The 15,721-nt window shown below is 35.8% G+C and overlaps 1 protein-coding gene across 3 annotated transcripts in view; it reads left to right on the plus strand.

Moving 5' to 3' along the window:
• AP3B1 (adaptor related protein complex 3 subunit beta 1) overlaps nt 1-14,633 on the plus strand; it is a 262,084-nt gene extending 247,451 nt beyond the window's left edge. For 2 of the 3 annotated variants that reach the window (XM_019462933.2, XM_053907253.1), the window contains 2 exons: nt 2,055-2,193; nt 13,899-14,633. In XM_019462933.2, the coding sequence (XP_019318478.2) occupies nt 2,055-2,193; nt 13,899-14,052 (293 nt within the window). In that variant the 3' untranslated portion in view covers nt 14,053-14,633. Of the gene's footprint in view, nt 1-2,054; nt 2,194-13,898 lie in introns of those variants that run through there. The other variant, XM_053907254.1, reaches the window with a different exon arrangement.
• The last annotated feature ends 1,088 nt before the right edge of the window (nt 14,634-15,721 follow it).

A 15,721-nucleotide genomic window follows, 5' to 3' on the forward strand; every position in this document is an offset into this window, starting at 1 on the left:
TGATTTATGCATCCATCTATGGTTTCCCAGCTAGCAAGATGCTAATTCTTTAAATGGTCAGACATTTACTATTTTCTGGCCCTTAACTACCACAAGCAATCATATTTGATGCCCCTTAATTAGAGCACCTTTTTTTCTTTCCAGGTTCTTTTTCCACCTCAGCAATCGAGACAATACATTTGCTTACCATGCTGCTCTCCTAAGTGTTCTTTTGCATGTAAATTAATCTTGATTCAGTTTACACTGTCATGCTGAGTGGTACAAATTGCCTATAACAATAAAACAGCATGAGTTAAAAATAAAGGGGGGTGGGAAGGCAGATTGAATGTGTGCCTTACTTGATAGGATGTTACTTTGCTTTATGCCAATACATTAGCTGACGATAATGAATCTTCTGTTCTGAAAAGCATGGTTTAGTTGATTTTTTAAATTTTACTTCAATGGAGCAGTACCTTGTCTTTTATAGACCAAGTTAGACAAACCATTAATGACAAGAGTGTTAAGGTTAAATATGAAGCAATGCATTCACTTCTCTGAGTGCTATCCATCTTTCCATTTACAGGAGCTTGACAAAAGTACTGGCTTTGTACAACATTTCCTTTAATTACATGCTGCGGGAAACAGGCTTTTAACATAAACATAGTTGCATTCATTTATTCAGCAGTTGCTCTTCAATAGAGCTTAATGGAGAAGGTTTAAATCCTAAATGAGTACACACATCTCTCAGCAGTGTTATGTCAGCAGCCACTGTGCTTTACTTAAAAGCAGTGTTTGACTGCTTGTGTAGTTTTTAAAGCTTTTGCCTAATATTGAAGTTAAACACTCTAAGACAGAACATAGTGTCCCCGAGTTTGAAAGTGGTTAGTAAAAACTGCTCTTTGTTAAAAGCTTAGAACTCGTTTTACAGTGTTAGGCTTTCGTGTCTTCGTGCTGCTCATCATAGGGGTTCTTTTAAATTTCAGGTTGCATTTGCAATAAATAACTAAATTAAATACATAGCCCTGGAGATTCAGGGCCTTTTGAAAACATAAAATCAAATTTCTCCATTTTCATAAATTTTGTCAACTATTGTGCACATACCAAATGTCTCAAAAGATCTTTGTTTTTACTGGATACCGTTAGGTGTCGGTGTCTTATATCACAGGTCCAAATAGGTGGCATTTATTATAATTATTTTGGGTTTTTTTTTACCCAGGTACTAAATTTCAATATTTGTTCCAAGTGTTTGGTATGTTACTGAATTTGTTTACTAAACATTTTTACATGAGATTCTGACATTAATGGCATGTCATATGTTAACTCTGTATTACAGTTTTTGTTCCCGATCTTGCTTAACTTTGTTTTTTTTTTTTCTTAAAGATTCATTTAAAACGTCTCTAGAATTTAAGGTTCTCCATTCACATTTTCCCCTTTGTTTCTAAGCATTATGCTTCAGAAATTTCGATTGGTGTTTTTTAATTAACTCTATAGTTCCATTCACTAGGCAAGTACTGTTATCACTAAGTATAGCTGCTTAGATACGTGTACATTTTTTAGAACCACATAACTGTTCAATGACTTTCAGTCTTTGCTGAGATAACTTTGACCCATCAGCGGAGGCCATTTGTCAGATAATGTTGTTGCTAGTTATTCCAGACTCACTTTGATTTGTACTCAGGTAGCATTTGACAAGAGAGATCTCTGAATGAAAAGGAGAGGAATAAAATTTTTTAAAAAGTAAAAGCTTAAATAGTTGACGTAGTCCAAATTAATTGAGTATATTTTAAAGGGACTGAAATTGAATAGAATCTTTGTGATTCTGCATTTTTGTCTTAGGGTATTGAAAATCACATTTATTAAGAAGGATGTTCCACTGCATTTTTACATGCTCTTCTACACAATAAGGATTAAAAATTTTGTAAAACATCTGCAGTTATTTAATTCAATGATAATTATCTTCAAAATTATATTCTGAAGTGGGTTTTTTAAGTTTTTAAATTTTGGCTATGAGCTTGAAATTGTTTTAATATAATTTTCGCAAATTAGTAAAAGGGAGCCTTCTTTTGCTCTTACAGGAATGCTAACAGGAATGAATGAAACTTCTACTGTAATCATTGCTGCACCACAGAATTTCACTCCTTCTGTGATCCTTCAGAAGGTTGTAAATGTAGCCAATGTAGGTGTAGTCCCTTCTGGCCAAGATCATATACACAGGTAGGTTCATCAACATGTGATGTATCACTTGTATATATATATATATATATATATATGTATAATAGACATGTATAAATGTATAATTTTAAGTTCATCATTTTCCTTGAAAATAATAATCCCTAAACATATATCTGACCCCCTCTCTTCGTTTCTTTTTAAGATTTTATTTAAGTAATCTCTCCACCCAATGTGGGGTTCAACCTTCAACCCTGAGGTCAGGAGTCACATACACTACCCACTGAGCCGGCCAGGCGTCCCCCTCCCGTTGTTTCTAATGAGATATTTGATTGTTGGTTTGCGTGAAGGCTGTCTTTCCCATTTCATGCAATCCTTAGTACACTGGGATGTACTGTCCTGCAACATAACAGTCAGTGTACTCGCATTTTATAATAGTTTGGTGATTTGTAAAGGTACCTTTTATAAGATACGATTGAAAATCTATCCTATTTCACCAGATACAGTGGATTTCCAGGAAGACCTGTTTTACAAAGCAGTGGAGTTGGACTTTTTTACTTGAAATAGAGGAAGTTTGGGTACTGTGTTCAGAGTTCTTTTTTACATCAGTCCCATAAGGCTGCTTCCAGTAATAAGGAGCTGCTAAAAAACTGGCATAGAGCCAAATGCAGCTTCTATTTCTTAGACCAGGAATATCTTCACCACCGAGCATCTAAAGCATGACATCCAAGTCATTTGTCCTTAAAGGTAGAAGAGAATGTGATTAATGTGGTTGCCCTCCTTGCGATCTTCTGTGTGCAGTGGCTTGAATTAAAGTAAAGATAAAAATGATCCCCTTAAACCTGCAGTTGTTACTTCTCTGTTGGGTTAAAGGAATTCATTAATTCCATCTTTAATTCCTCTGCCATTCCACTGCCAATGGCATGCTTTTTCCTTTATATTTCTATATAGAAAAAAATTTTTAAATTGAAGAGAATGCCTTCAGATCTTAAAAAAAATTTTTTGTAGGGGAGCCTGACTGGCTCAGTCAGTAGAGCATGCAACTCTTGATCTCAGGGTTATAAATTCTAGCCCATGTTGGGTGTAGAGATTACTTTTAAATAAAATCTTTAAAAAAATGTTTTTTAATTAGTGCAGGGTAAGAGAGGTTTCTTACAGAGTGCTACAGTTGATCTGGGTTTTAGACTTCTCTCTGCCATTTTTGGGCTTGGTAGTCTGGGGCAAGTTACAACTTGTTCTTGTGGGCTTTAAGATCTTCATCTGTTTGGAAAGGGGTAGCATGAGACATTAAAATGAAATTCTGTATTATCTATGGAAGAACATTGGTCTTGACTTCAGAAGAGCTGAGTTCAAGTCTTAACCTGCCATCATTTGAAGTTGCCTATCTTCATCTACTGATTGTGACAGTGAAGACCACATGTGCTAGTCAAAAAACCAAAGTTACCCTATTTTTTGTTTTGATTTTTATTTATTATTTTTTTAATGTTGATTTATTTTTGAGAGGGAGTGACAGAGTGTCACCAGGGGAGGGGCAGAGAGAGAGGGAGACACATAATCTGAAGCAGGCTCCAGGCTCTGAGCTGTCAGCAAAGAGCCTGCCATGGAACTAGAACTCAGGAACTGCAGGATCCTGACCTGAGCTAAAGTCAGACGCTTAACCGACTGAGCCACCCAGGTCCCCCAGTTTTGTTTTGTTCTTAGAGAAAGTTCCTTAATTAAGTTCTTTAATAGGTCTGACGCTTCCATTTCTTAATTTCTGACAAGCCCTATCTCACACAGGGTGGTGATAAAATAATAAAATGGATATTAGGTCATCATACTGGTACCACTATGCGTATACAACTTAACAGTGAAATGCTGTTTAGTAGGGGAAAAAGTGAACAGAAGCCTTTTCAATGAAAATATTCTGGTTCTGAATTTTCCTGTTTTAATTGTTTTCTGCTTTATTTTTTTTCTTTTCTTTTTTTTTTTTAATTTTTTTTTATGGTTATTTATTTTTGAGACAGAGAGAGACAGAGCATGAACGGGGGAGGGTCAGAGAGAGGGAGACACAGAATCCAAAACAGGCTCCAGGCTCTGAGCGGTCAGCACAGACCCTGACGCAGGGCTCGAACTCACGGACCACGAAATCATGACCTGAGCCGAAGTCGGACGCTCAACCAACAGAGCCACCCAGGCGCCCCAGTCTGCTTTATTTTTTTTTAATGTTTACTTATTTTTGAGAGAGACCAAGCACGAGCAGGGGAGGGGCAGAGAAAGAGGGTGACACAGAATCCCGAAGCAGCCTCCAGGCTGTGAGCTGTCAGCACAGGGCCTGACGTGGGCTCGAACTCACAAACTGTGAGATCATGACCTCAGCCAAAGTCAGACGCTTAACCAACTGAGCCACCCAGACACCCCTGTTGTTTTCTGCTTTAAATACTTCTTTTTACTCTTCTGGGTGATTTTCTTTAGCAGAAGTTGCTGTTTTATTTATGGATCCTTTGAATTACTGAAATTACTGAAACACCAAAATATCATACATCAACTATAACTTTTAGCTTATGCAGTACAAAATTATGATACTGACCATCTACTACCCAGCAAAACTTCAGTCTTGTTTTAATATATTCTTCTACAATGTACAAAAAGACATATGGTAACCCTTGTTTATGTTGTAACTTCTAATTTATTTTTTGTTTTGTTTTGCATGTGGGTTAACTTTTCTGAAAGCAATGGCAGGTTTCCAGAATTTAGTTTCTTAGAAGAAAACAGCCAAATTGCCTTCTGAAAGCCAACTAATATAAAAGCTACCTTCCTACTGGGAAACAGACTAAGAAAGACACTTAGCACAGTTGTGTAATTTTTATTAAAGCATAGTTTGCCTGTAACTTGTCTTGGTGGTTTGGAACTGAATGCCTGTTCAAGTGATTAAATTACAGACAATTCTCAATTATCTGTACTAATGCAGGGGAGACACGCAACTAAGAACCATTTATATCTGCCTTTGCAATGCAGAGATTGCGCTCAGACTTCATGTTCGTGGTCCTCACACACATCCACGATATCTTGACACTTTTCTAATCCAGCCGTGTGTGTTCTAATCCAGCAGGTGTGGCGTTTGGCTCTGTAACTTGGAGGAGGAGCCCAAGTTACTACAGGGTCAAAAATGAAAAAAACAATGCCTATATGTAATTAAGATTAGGTTGTTCTGTTTTCATTTGCCTCACAAGTCTCACTATATGTAATTGAAAATGTTTTGCATTTGCTCTTACAAAGTATGGCTATATTAATGTTCTAAATTTTAGAAATAATAAACACCTAGAGTTACTTGTATTTTTCATACACAAATTGTTAAAAATTATCATCCTGCATATGTAACATTTTTTGCCATTCTTTTGTACTCAGTAACAAAACAAAAATGAACAATTGTTAGTAAAATCAGTACCAGTGCCTTTAATGTCATTTAAAGTGAAATAGCAATTACTGTTTATAACAGAAATTGACAGTTTACTTCTTCATTGAGTTGTGTTCATGTTTTTAACTGTAGTGCTCAGTATCCTATTTTCCTGTGGAGTTAATGAGTTTATATATCTAAACATATATTATTTAATTGTTAATAAAATTGAACTCCCTGTGAGATTTTTGAGTAACTCCTTTATTCTTCTGTGATGGTTGCTTTTTTGAGTTAATGAAGAATAGGACCAAAGCCATTCTTGTATTTACTAATGGTAATTGACTTACAATTGCTTTAAAAAAAAAAAACAAGTATAAAAAGAATTTTAGAATAATTTATTCCCACTACTCTTAAAATTTGAATAGTTTTTACATTAAATGCCAAGTTAAAAAACACTTAATATAAGAAATATGTAAGAAAAAGGGAACCTTCATTAATATGCAGAAGTGTGTAATAGTGTAAAGTAGAAATTTTAATTGAATACATAGTAGAAAATGGTTCCTACATATCAACATAAAATGGCCTCCATTAAGAAAAAGTCAATTAAAGGAGCACAAGTTTTATGGAATTCATTTCAAAAACCAGGAGCATTTTTTATATAATTAACTGCTTTTCAAGATCACTGAGAAAGTATATCTGCTGTTAGATTATATGACATTTACTTTTGATTTTCTAAATGAGCAATAATATTAGAAGGCCAACCAGTATACTATTGAAAGACTTAATTAACTTTATTTTCATTTCTGTGGTACTTGGTGACTGAAAAGGCTGCTCTTTGAGAACAAAATCATCCCATTGAGATCTACAGAGTTATGGTCAACTCTCCTATTTTCCAGATTACAGTTATCAGATGAGAAGGAGTAATACAGAAATGAGAATTTTAAAAATCATCTATTAAATATAGAGTTGAATATCTTCATGTCCTGTTTTAGATATTCATATTAAAATATGTGATATTCTATGCATTGTAAAAGTCTTAAAGCATATTGTTTAAGACAGTATACTAATAAACTAACACATAAATAAAATATACAAAGGGCAGAATGAATAGCAGTAAAACAGTATAGGAATGGACTGCAAAAGGAAAATGTCAATATTTAATATGTTTAGGGTAGGAGAATTCGACTAGCATTGGGAACCCTAGGTATATCCAGGCCCAGGAAACATTTCTTGTGTTCCTCTGAGAAGGAAATCAGGTGAGGGTTTATGACAGGTTTGAATTCAATAGTGTAGAAACTGAGGTGTGTTTGCTTTAATTACATTGCTTGTCCTCTGATAAAGATACTAATGTGCAGTGACCAAAAAGCAGAAAGGTAAAAATCCATAGCTCCAAAATCTCTAAGGTTTTCTGTACAAAAGAATTCTGTGGGGGGTTTGTGTAAAATTCAGATTCCTCAGAGCCACAGCCAGGGGCTCAGATTTGGTACTGTGAGGTATGGCCCAGGAATCTGTATTTTAACCAGTAGCCAAAGCAGTTATATGGCCAATAATGTTCCATAGTTTACAGTTTGAGACTGCCTTGAATTATCAAGAGTTAATGACAGCCACATGACACATTTTAAAGTATATTTTTCCTATGTTTATGCATTTTCTTTTTACAGATTAGTTACTAAGGGATGCTAATAGACAAGATGTTTGATGTTGTTTTTCCTTACAGCTATGGCATTGTGCTCCAGCAAGAGCATATTGTTAATTATATCAGTGTATTACAGTCTCGTCTGTGAAACTGTCCTAGGCCACAAGGAAAAGTTTGTCTTTCAGCAGTCTCAGCCATTTCACATTTTAACCCAGTTTCCGGAGTTCTGACGTTCAGTAACAGTGGTGTTCAAAAGAGCTATCAGACTACCTACTCATTTTGCCCTTTCATGAACAACAAATTGACCCTGTGAGGGGAAAAATGTGATCATTTGAGTGAAAACAGAAAGCCTTGTCTCTGCCATGATGCTGTTTTAGTTCTTAGCTTATTCAATAAGACCCTAGAACAGTTTTCATCATTAACTTGTATTTAGTACTTAAAGTCCTCCTCCCGCCCTGTAGATCTTAATGTTTGGATCTTGTTTACTCTGTCACTTTTTTAACTTGCAACTTTTGAGCAACATACAACTTGTGAATAATTACAGTCTTAGTAGAATGAATGTTGTTTTACTATGGTCCCTGAGGTCCTTAACTATTAGGAAAGCCTGGTGCTGTGAATGGAACAGTGTATCCATGGCAACCTGGCAGTCAACTTTTTAATTTACCAACATATTTAAAGATAGTTTATTTGCTTCAGGTTGAAAATCAGAAATCTTTTTATTTAATTGAAGTACATGTAAAGAACAACTTGTTTCATTTCTAGGCCTTCAACTCATCCAGTGAATCACTATTATCATATACATGTTTAATAGTAATTAATAGGAGAAATACTGGTATATACTCCCATTTCCATCATAAAATGTCTATATTGTGCAACTCTTTCACTCCATTTTTTTTTTTTTTGAAGACTTGTGACAAATTTTCTTAGTGCTAGGGTTACAAACATGAATGGCATAGTCACTTCTTGGTGGGAGTCTTTGATACTTCCCTTTCTTCTGTTCTTAGGTTGCTCAACTTTTGGGTTATTTTTGTTTGTTGTTTTATTTCTTTTCCCCTAGTAACTGGAATATTTAAATACTAGGTAATTTTGAAGGGCCATAATAGAAAACCGTGTCCTAGTGCCCTAATTTTATAATCTCTGATACTACAGTAACCATACTTCACCTGTCTTAAAATGCTTTGTAAAGAGTTGTTAATATAAAGATATCAGGCATTGGTCTTTTCTACTTTGTGATAAATTTGGAATCTCAAACTGGACCAAAGATTTTGGAACCTATTTAGACGTCAGTTTTCTCAAGTTGGTGATTGTCCACTAGAGGGCAGCACTGCTTTTTTATCTGCTGCTTTGATCTCTGCAGGCTCTGTGAACAGCATTTCATTGAAAAACAAATGTAGACCTCAGTTAATTTTTACACGGAACGCATATTTGGATATTTTAGAAATAACCAAACCGCATCGCTGATTTTGCTTTAAACCATTCTTTCTTTAAGTTTTATTTAATTCTGCCATTTGTGAGGTAATATTCTGCAATGCAACAGTTTTACTAGTAGGAATATATAACTGTTTTCATGTAGAAATCAGAGGTATTCTTGATGATTTTCCTTCTGGGTTGGCAGTTTTATAAGGAATCCAAGAGAATGGGGTAAGAATTTATTTATTATTTGGTTTTCTGTTAAGGCCCATCCCATCCCACCCCCACCAAAGAGACAAACCAAAAATGCTTTGGAATAACTGGGATGTCTCGTGTCTTCTTTGAGAAAGTGCACTTAGATTTATTTACCTTTTCTTTATAAAGAAAGAGAATGTGTCAATGACAAGATAGTATGGAGAATCGTTATACCATGTGTAAAGATTTAAACAGAATATAGAGAGTCTTAAATTATGATGGGCGCTTATTTTCTTTGTTTTAATCTTCTCATCAGAATGTTAAAGGGAAACACTACAATATTGCTGGCTGATGTTTTTTTTAAATAATAGGGGAAAACACATTTCTTTGGAAAAATTCTCTAAACTTGAATCACATGTAATTTCTCATCCTCAATATTAATTTCAATTGTGTAACGGGCTTAACTTTAAAAGACAATTTTATAGTCAAGAAAATGGAATTTTTTTTTACAACTTGCAAATTCTCTGTTTAAAATGTTCTATATTAACTCAAAGCAATAAGGATTTATCATTTTTAATTCTTTGGGAAATAATGCTCCAAATCATGATGCCTTGGTATTTGATGTTAGGAGGCTTATTCAAACCAGTATTTCTTACATATAATCATTGTGCGACTTCATTACACATTTGTCAACTTTGGACTAATTATTTTTATACAGCTAGGGCAGGGCACTGCATCTTGTGATCGTCTTTCTTACTAATAGGATTCTGTCTGCTTCAGCAGGCAGTAATTGAAGGCTTCATGTACAGAGTAGGGGAAAAAAAAAAAAGTTTTAGCCTGAGTGGGCCATTGTCACAGCTTCTGGTAACCAGTAGAACAGAAAACACGAGAAAATTGAACTCAGAATAGAAAAATCAGAAACCAGGAAGACTATCCAAGAGAAGAAAAAGCATGTCTTAGAGCTGTTGCATTAAGTGTAGCAAATATGATTCTACTTAAAAATGTTTGTGTTTGTGAATACCCTGGAGACTGATACAACCTCTCAGATAAATATTTTTTAGTTCCTGTTGTCCTGTTAACATTTCAGTTGTTAAAACCATTGGGTTGTAAGATTCCTTTTCCTTCTGACAAAGAACATTTATGGTCCATAGCCAGCTCCTCATAAATCTGAAAAAAAAAAAAATATGGTTTAAGTGCATGAGGGAATAAGGCCACATATTGTAGATACTAAATTTGTACAGATTTGTTGTTGTTATCTGAGCTGTTTTCCTAATTCTGTCAATAGTTAAGACAAATCAACTTTTTTAGAAGAGTAGTGTCTTCATTTAGGTTTGCCAAGCAGCTTATTTTGTCTTTTTCTTTAATTTTAGGAATTTTTATAGGCTTCAAAGATAAAGTGTCAATTGCTAGAGATAATAGACAAAAAGACATGTAATGAAATGAAATACAGATGTATCTAAACAGTTTTACCTCCTCAGTTGGTGATTACAAACAGCGAGTGCTTGGTGGTAGAATGAAAATGAAAAATTATGAAAAATACCTAGATGGTATCCTTTTAATAACATGGAGCCCGTCATACATAGGCAATACATCTTTAACTGTCATCGTCTTATTTGTTCTCATTTGTGGTGTTACTGGTGTTCGAGGTTGGTTGGCCTCCCAGAAGTCCCTCCCTGTGTTACAGCTCCATTCAACAAGGTTTTATATTTCTCATTGCTGGTGTTCTTTTGAGGGAGTGGGAGGCGGGGGATGTTTAAATTTTTTTTAATCTTTAAAAGGCAGAAAGTAAAAAGTTGTTATGACAAAGCAGCAAGTCAGGATGCTTTGAATTACATAATAGTGCAAATTCAGCTACACATTTTGAAGGGAAAATCTTCCCTCCTACTAAAGTTTTTGGAACAATATTAGATTATGTATTAGGTAAATAAGAAAAACATTAATCTTTCCATTTACTAATAAAAAAAACAAATGTACATTTTGCATATTTGAGAATGCATATGATCCAGAATCAGAATACTTGGGTTTAAATTCCTGCTCAACCATTCACTGGCTGTGTGCCCCTGGGTACGTATCTCAGCTCCTGTGGGCCTCACTTCCCTCATCTATACAGTAATCTGCCTCATAGAATCAAATAAGTACCCACTACACAAAACACTTAATAAATGGTAGCTGCAGTTATCACTGCGGTGATCGAAAACCTCACATATCTTCTGAAAAAGTTTTGTCACCGTGTTAATCTTCGTTTGAGGTCAGGCACAGAAGTTCTGATGTCAGCCATTAAATTTAACATAGAAGTGTTTGACCCAAGCTGTCTTTATAACCAGTGTTTCTTACACCCAAAAGCTACATGGTATTTATTAACTGGTACTCTTTCCATAACTGTCTTTTCAGTGTATGTTAAAGCATAGCCTGTTCAGGCATTAACTGATTAATAAATTTGGGGCGGGGGTGGCTTTGCTTTTCCTGGACCAAAACAAACCAGTTGTAATCATGCTGTGTTCCAATTAAATACATCCTTTTTGAACTGTGAAATGAGAATGTCAGAACATCTGATCTTCTAGTCTCTTGCTTTAAAACATTGCTTCCACCATTTGTGCCCACTAGAACACAGAGACCTAGCTAACAGGCAGTAGCTTTTATACCAGCTAACAGATTTTATTGCTGGGATGATTTGCTTAGCATATTTCCACTGTAGGGTAAGCAAATGCCTCTTTTCTTTACTGCCCCTAATCTTTACACTATTGAGAATTTTTATGGTAATAGGATTTCAAAAACGTGTACAAGACACTAATTTTAATCTCTGTAAACATACTGGCATCAAAATTGACATTTGTCTCTGCTGAGTTTGTATTAGTGTAGCATCGATTCTAAGTTTTTAATGCAAAAGAGATAAAATGTGCCTTGGGGCTGTGCAACCCTGAAATTCAAGTGCTTTTGTGTTCCTGTTGAGACATAATCTCCTTCTCTACAGTCCCAAGGCACAAGTGTTAAGTAAATAAAGGGACTAATAAGACTATTGTTTACATAATTATAACCCTGTCAGAAATAGAGACCTCTGTTGAAAGATGTGTTGAATGAAGATTTGGTGATGATCAAATCTGTGGGGAGAAAAGTTACACAAATGAGTAGGACAGTAGAGCTGCCTAGTCCGACATACAGACATGGTTTAACAGAAATACAGAAACAGGATTCTGCTGTGAAGCAGAAGAATCCCAAAAGTTTGGACAAAAGAAATGCATAAACTTGGAAGGGGTGATAGAAAAGGGGGTCGGTCATGTTAGGGCCAGTGTTGTTTGTGCTCTCTAAAAGATGAGATTAGGAAACAGTTCCTTAGGTCCTGTGTGGACATCTGAAGAGCACACGGTTACTTACAGTTGCTTCTCACAGTAGGAAAACTGCTCTGTCGGATTCCTTACAAGTCTTCCATGTGTTTGGAGAGAGTAGCTTTCCATGTTTGTAGAAAATACACAAATAAAGGACAGCAAAGGTTTCTAACATACTTTATCAACAACCCACTAGCTTATACCTTAAAATGCAACTTAAAAATGTGGATAATATTTTCATATTAGCCTGTTTGTTTTGCTTTTGAGTCATTATTCTAATTACTGTTGGAAAACTGATCTTCATTACTCCGTTCAGGTCAAAAATGGCTTGCTAGGTTTCCAAAAAGAAGAATCGAATGTGTTATGAAATCTTGATGTCATTTTTGAAAACTCAAAGAAGAAATTACTTTTCATTTAAAGAGAATCTGCTTCCTGCTTAAGTGGCTAATATTTTAATTAAGTTGGGAGTGAAGTTTTTCTGAGTGTCTCCTGATAAACTCCCTCTTTTATGTTGATGGTAATTAAACAGATCCCTGAGGACACCGTGGGCTCTGCGCAAGGCCCATGCTAATTGTCAGACATGAGACACTGACCAGTTGGTTTGCTCTTGAATAGTCCGCGGCGTGCTGTCAGCGCGGCAGTTTTATTTTTATGTATTGTGAGCTGTTGTCAGGGCTAACTGGGTGCCATTGTGGCTGAAGATGTTGCGCAAATTGAGGCAGATGGCTCAGATTCAGACACGTGTCATACAGAAAGGGGAAAGGGGATTGGCCCTGCAAAGTGGGGTCACAGCAGGTCACAGACCTGCTCTACACTTGTTAGTGTTTTCAAAAGCTCATGTGCAGCAACTTTGTTTTTCTCCAGTCATCCCTGCAATCAAACCCCCTCCCACCCCCCTAAAAAAAATGTGTGGAACATGCTCCATGTGGAAAATGGAGGCCTAGGAGGGTTCCGTCCTCTTCCTTCACGTCTCTGGGGCTCAACTGTGCGTGCAGAATGAATTAGCAGGATTGACAGAAGTTCATTGTGCCTCCAACGGCTTTTCAGTCAATTGCAGTGCTTAAAAGGCTAGTTTTGCTTTTAATTCCGTGTAATTAGTAGATTCTTCATGTCTTGGAATTTAGTAATGGAGCCTTAGACCCCAAGTTTCCTCTATTCTAAAGCAAAAAGAAGTATGTAACATTCTGCACGTTAAAAAAAAATTTAAAAAGAGGGAGTATGGGTGTTGCATTTGGCTGTCACGTGGTATTGTTATATGTCATCATCAACGTTAGAGACTGAATTTGAATATTTTAACATGCATGAATTTTTGAAACGTAAGTTTTATAATGTACATAAAATTATCTAACTTCTTGCATAATCATTTTCAGATATGAGGACTTAAAATTTCAAGCTCTTTGAGAAAAGTACCTTTTCTCAACATGTTTTAAAAATAAAAATGCAGCGGTTTATTTTATGTGACCCTAGGCATGGTGGAATATTAAATATCAAATGAATGATTCCCAAATATATGTTAATGGAGAATCATTCACATAAGTCTCTTGTTCAAACTAATAAGTAAAATAGACTTCCTCTTCTTGTTTTGTTCTAAAGACACACTGAAATTACCTGCTTGTGGTAAGCATGGTCCTGGGCAGTTTATTGATTTTTCAGAAGAATGCTTGGCTTTGGGTTTTGGCAGTAGGGAACGTGCAAGAAATTATTGAGAAAAAAAGAACTGTTTTAAACCTATTTGAATTTATGCCATCTCCGTTTTTCCTCCCTCATGATAAAAGCTCTCTCTCCCTCTTTTTTTTTTTTTTTCCTTCAGGTTTGCAGCTAAAACTGTGCACAGTGGGTCGTTGATGCTAGTTACAGTGGAACTGAAGGAAGGCTCCACAGCACAGCTTATCATCAACACCGAGAAAACGGTGATCGGTTCTGTTCTGCTGCGGGAGCTGAAGCCTGTCCTGTCCCAGGGGTAACCTGCTTACATCTGGACTTCAGAATCTGGCACACAACAAAAGTGCCTGGCATCCACTACTGCTGCCTTTCATTTATAATAATAGCCCTTCCATCTGGCAGTGGGGGAAGAATACACTCTTGACATTCTTGTCTCCTGCTTTAGAATGCTAGTGTGTATCTATCATGTATGCAGTACTTTCCCCCTTTTCGCTTTGCTAACCAAAGAACATATATTTTACTGTCAATTTTCTCAACTCTTGAATCTTTGTGGCATTTTCTCTGTCCTGCTACTTCTTCTGGCCTTCTCCTCTTCCTTCTCTTTTTCCACAGTGATGGACATGAATTGGGTGTTTTAAGTTCATTGGAAATCATCCTCCCTCCCACCGCAACCAAAAATTAGCCCTAGAAACAATCTAAATGGCCTCTGAGCTGGGTATGTGGAAGTACTATTGCTATTGGAATAGCATACTTTTTAGAATTAAATACAGAAACAATAAGATCTCTGCAAAATTTTGTTCTGTGAATTTCCTGGTATTGTAATTGGTTATTGACAATGCTCGTCATGAAATCATCTATGAATAATAAACTAGCATATGAATAACATGTGTCTTTGCATTTTTAATGAGTGTGTGTAATCCTGAAGTTCATATGCTGATACGTGTTTTAAAAGTAAATAGCTTGTTATATTCACAAAGAAGCAATTAATGGGGTTTAGTTAGTGAAAGAAAAACCACTTTCAACTCCGGGTAGATTTTCTAGTTGTGTTATAGAGTAGTTAACTCCAAGAAAAAAATTGGATATTTAATAATAAAAATCCATCATGTTGTACAATAAAATGTCTCTGTGCAATTTTGATTAGTAGAGATCAGATTGTAAGGCCTATTACACCTGCTGAATAAATTCTTTGAATCTCATTGTTCCTTTATAGATCTTGATGCCCAACTTAGGTGGACTGAAACACCTTTGGAAACTAATCACTATAAATCTAGTTCTGGAAATTTTAAAAACCTGTTACGTGATCAACATATCAGCGCTTCTCCCGGGAGTGTTTGTTGGCTAACTTCAACAAGTTAAGATTATTTTCATTAAGATTATTCTCTGACCAGGGGTGCCTTGGTGGCTCAGTTGGTTGCGCATCTAGCTTAGGCTCAGGTCATGGTCTCGCATTTCATGGGTTTGAGCCCCACATCAGGCTCTCTTGCTGTCGGTGTGGAGCCCACTTCAGTTATCTGTCCCACTCACTGCCCCTCCCCCACTCATGCTGGCTCTCTCTCTCTCAAAAATAAGTAAAACATTAAAAAAAAAAAAGTTATTCTCTAACCAGAAAAATTTTTTCTGAGATTTTTATACCTCTTTAAAACCGGTTGAAATTTTATTTATCTTTCTGATACAAGGTAATACTCTTTCAGTTAGTATATGCTAGTCATTTCCCTTTCCGTAGAGCCAAAAATCCTTAAAAAATAAGGATTTTTTAAAAGTAGAGAATATGCATTGATGGAAACATTGTAGAACATATATAAAGAGAAAAAAAAACCATAATTAAACATCCCTGGAATATACATGTTGAGAAGAACAAAATAGATGTGAAAAATCATTTCAATTCAAACTTGTAAGCTGGAGAGAGCAAGCAAGATGGTTAAATTGTCCTGCTCTTGAAATACAGCAGTTCATCTGGATGAGAAGTATTGC

Source organism: Panthera pardus, unplaced genomic scaffold, assembly GCF_024362965.1.
Source record: "Panthera pardus isolate Hobbes unplaced genomic scaffold, ASM2436296v1 HiC_scaffold_2, whole genome shotgun sequence".
Taxonomy (NCBI): domain Eukaryota; kingdom Metazoa; phylum Chordata; class Mammalia; order Carnivora; family Felidae; genus Panthera; species Panthera pardus.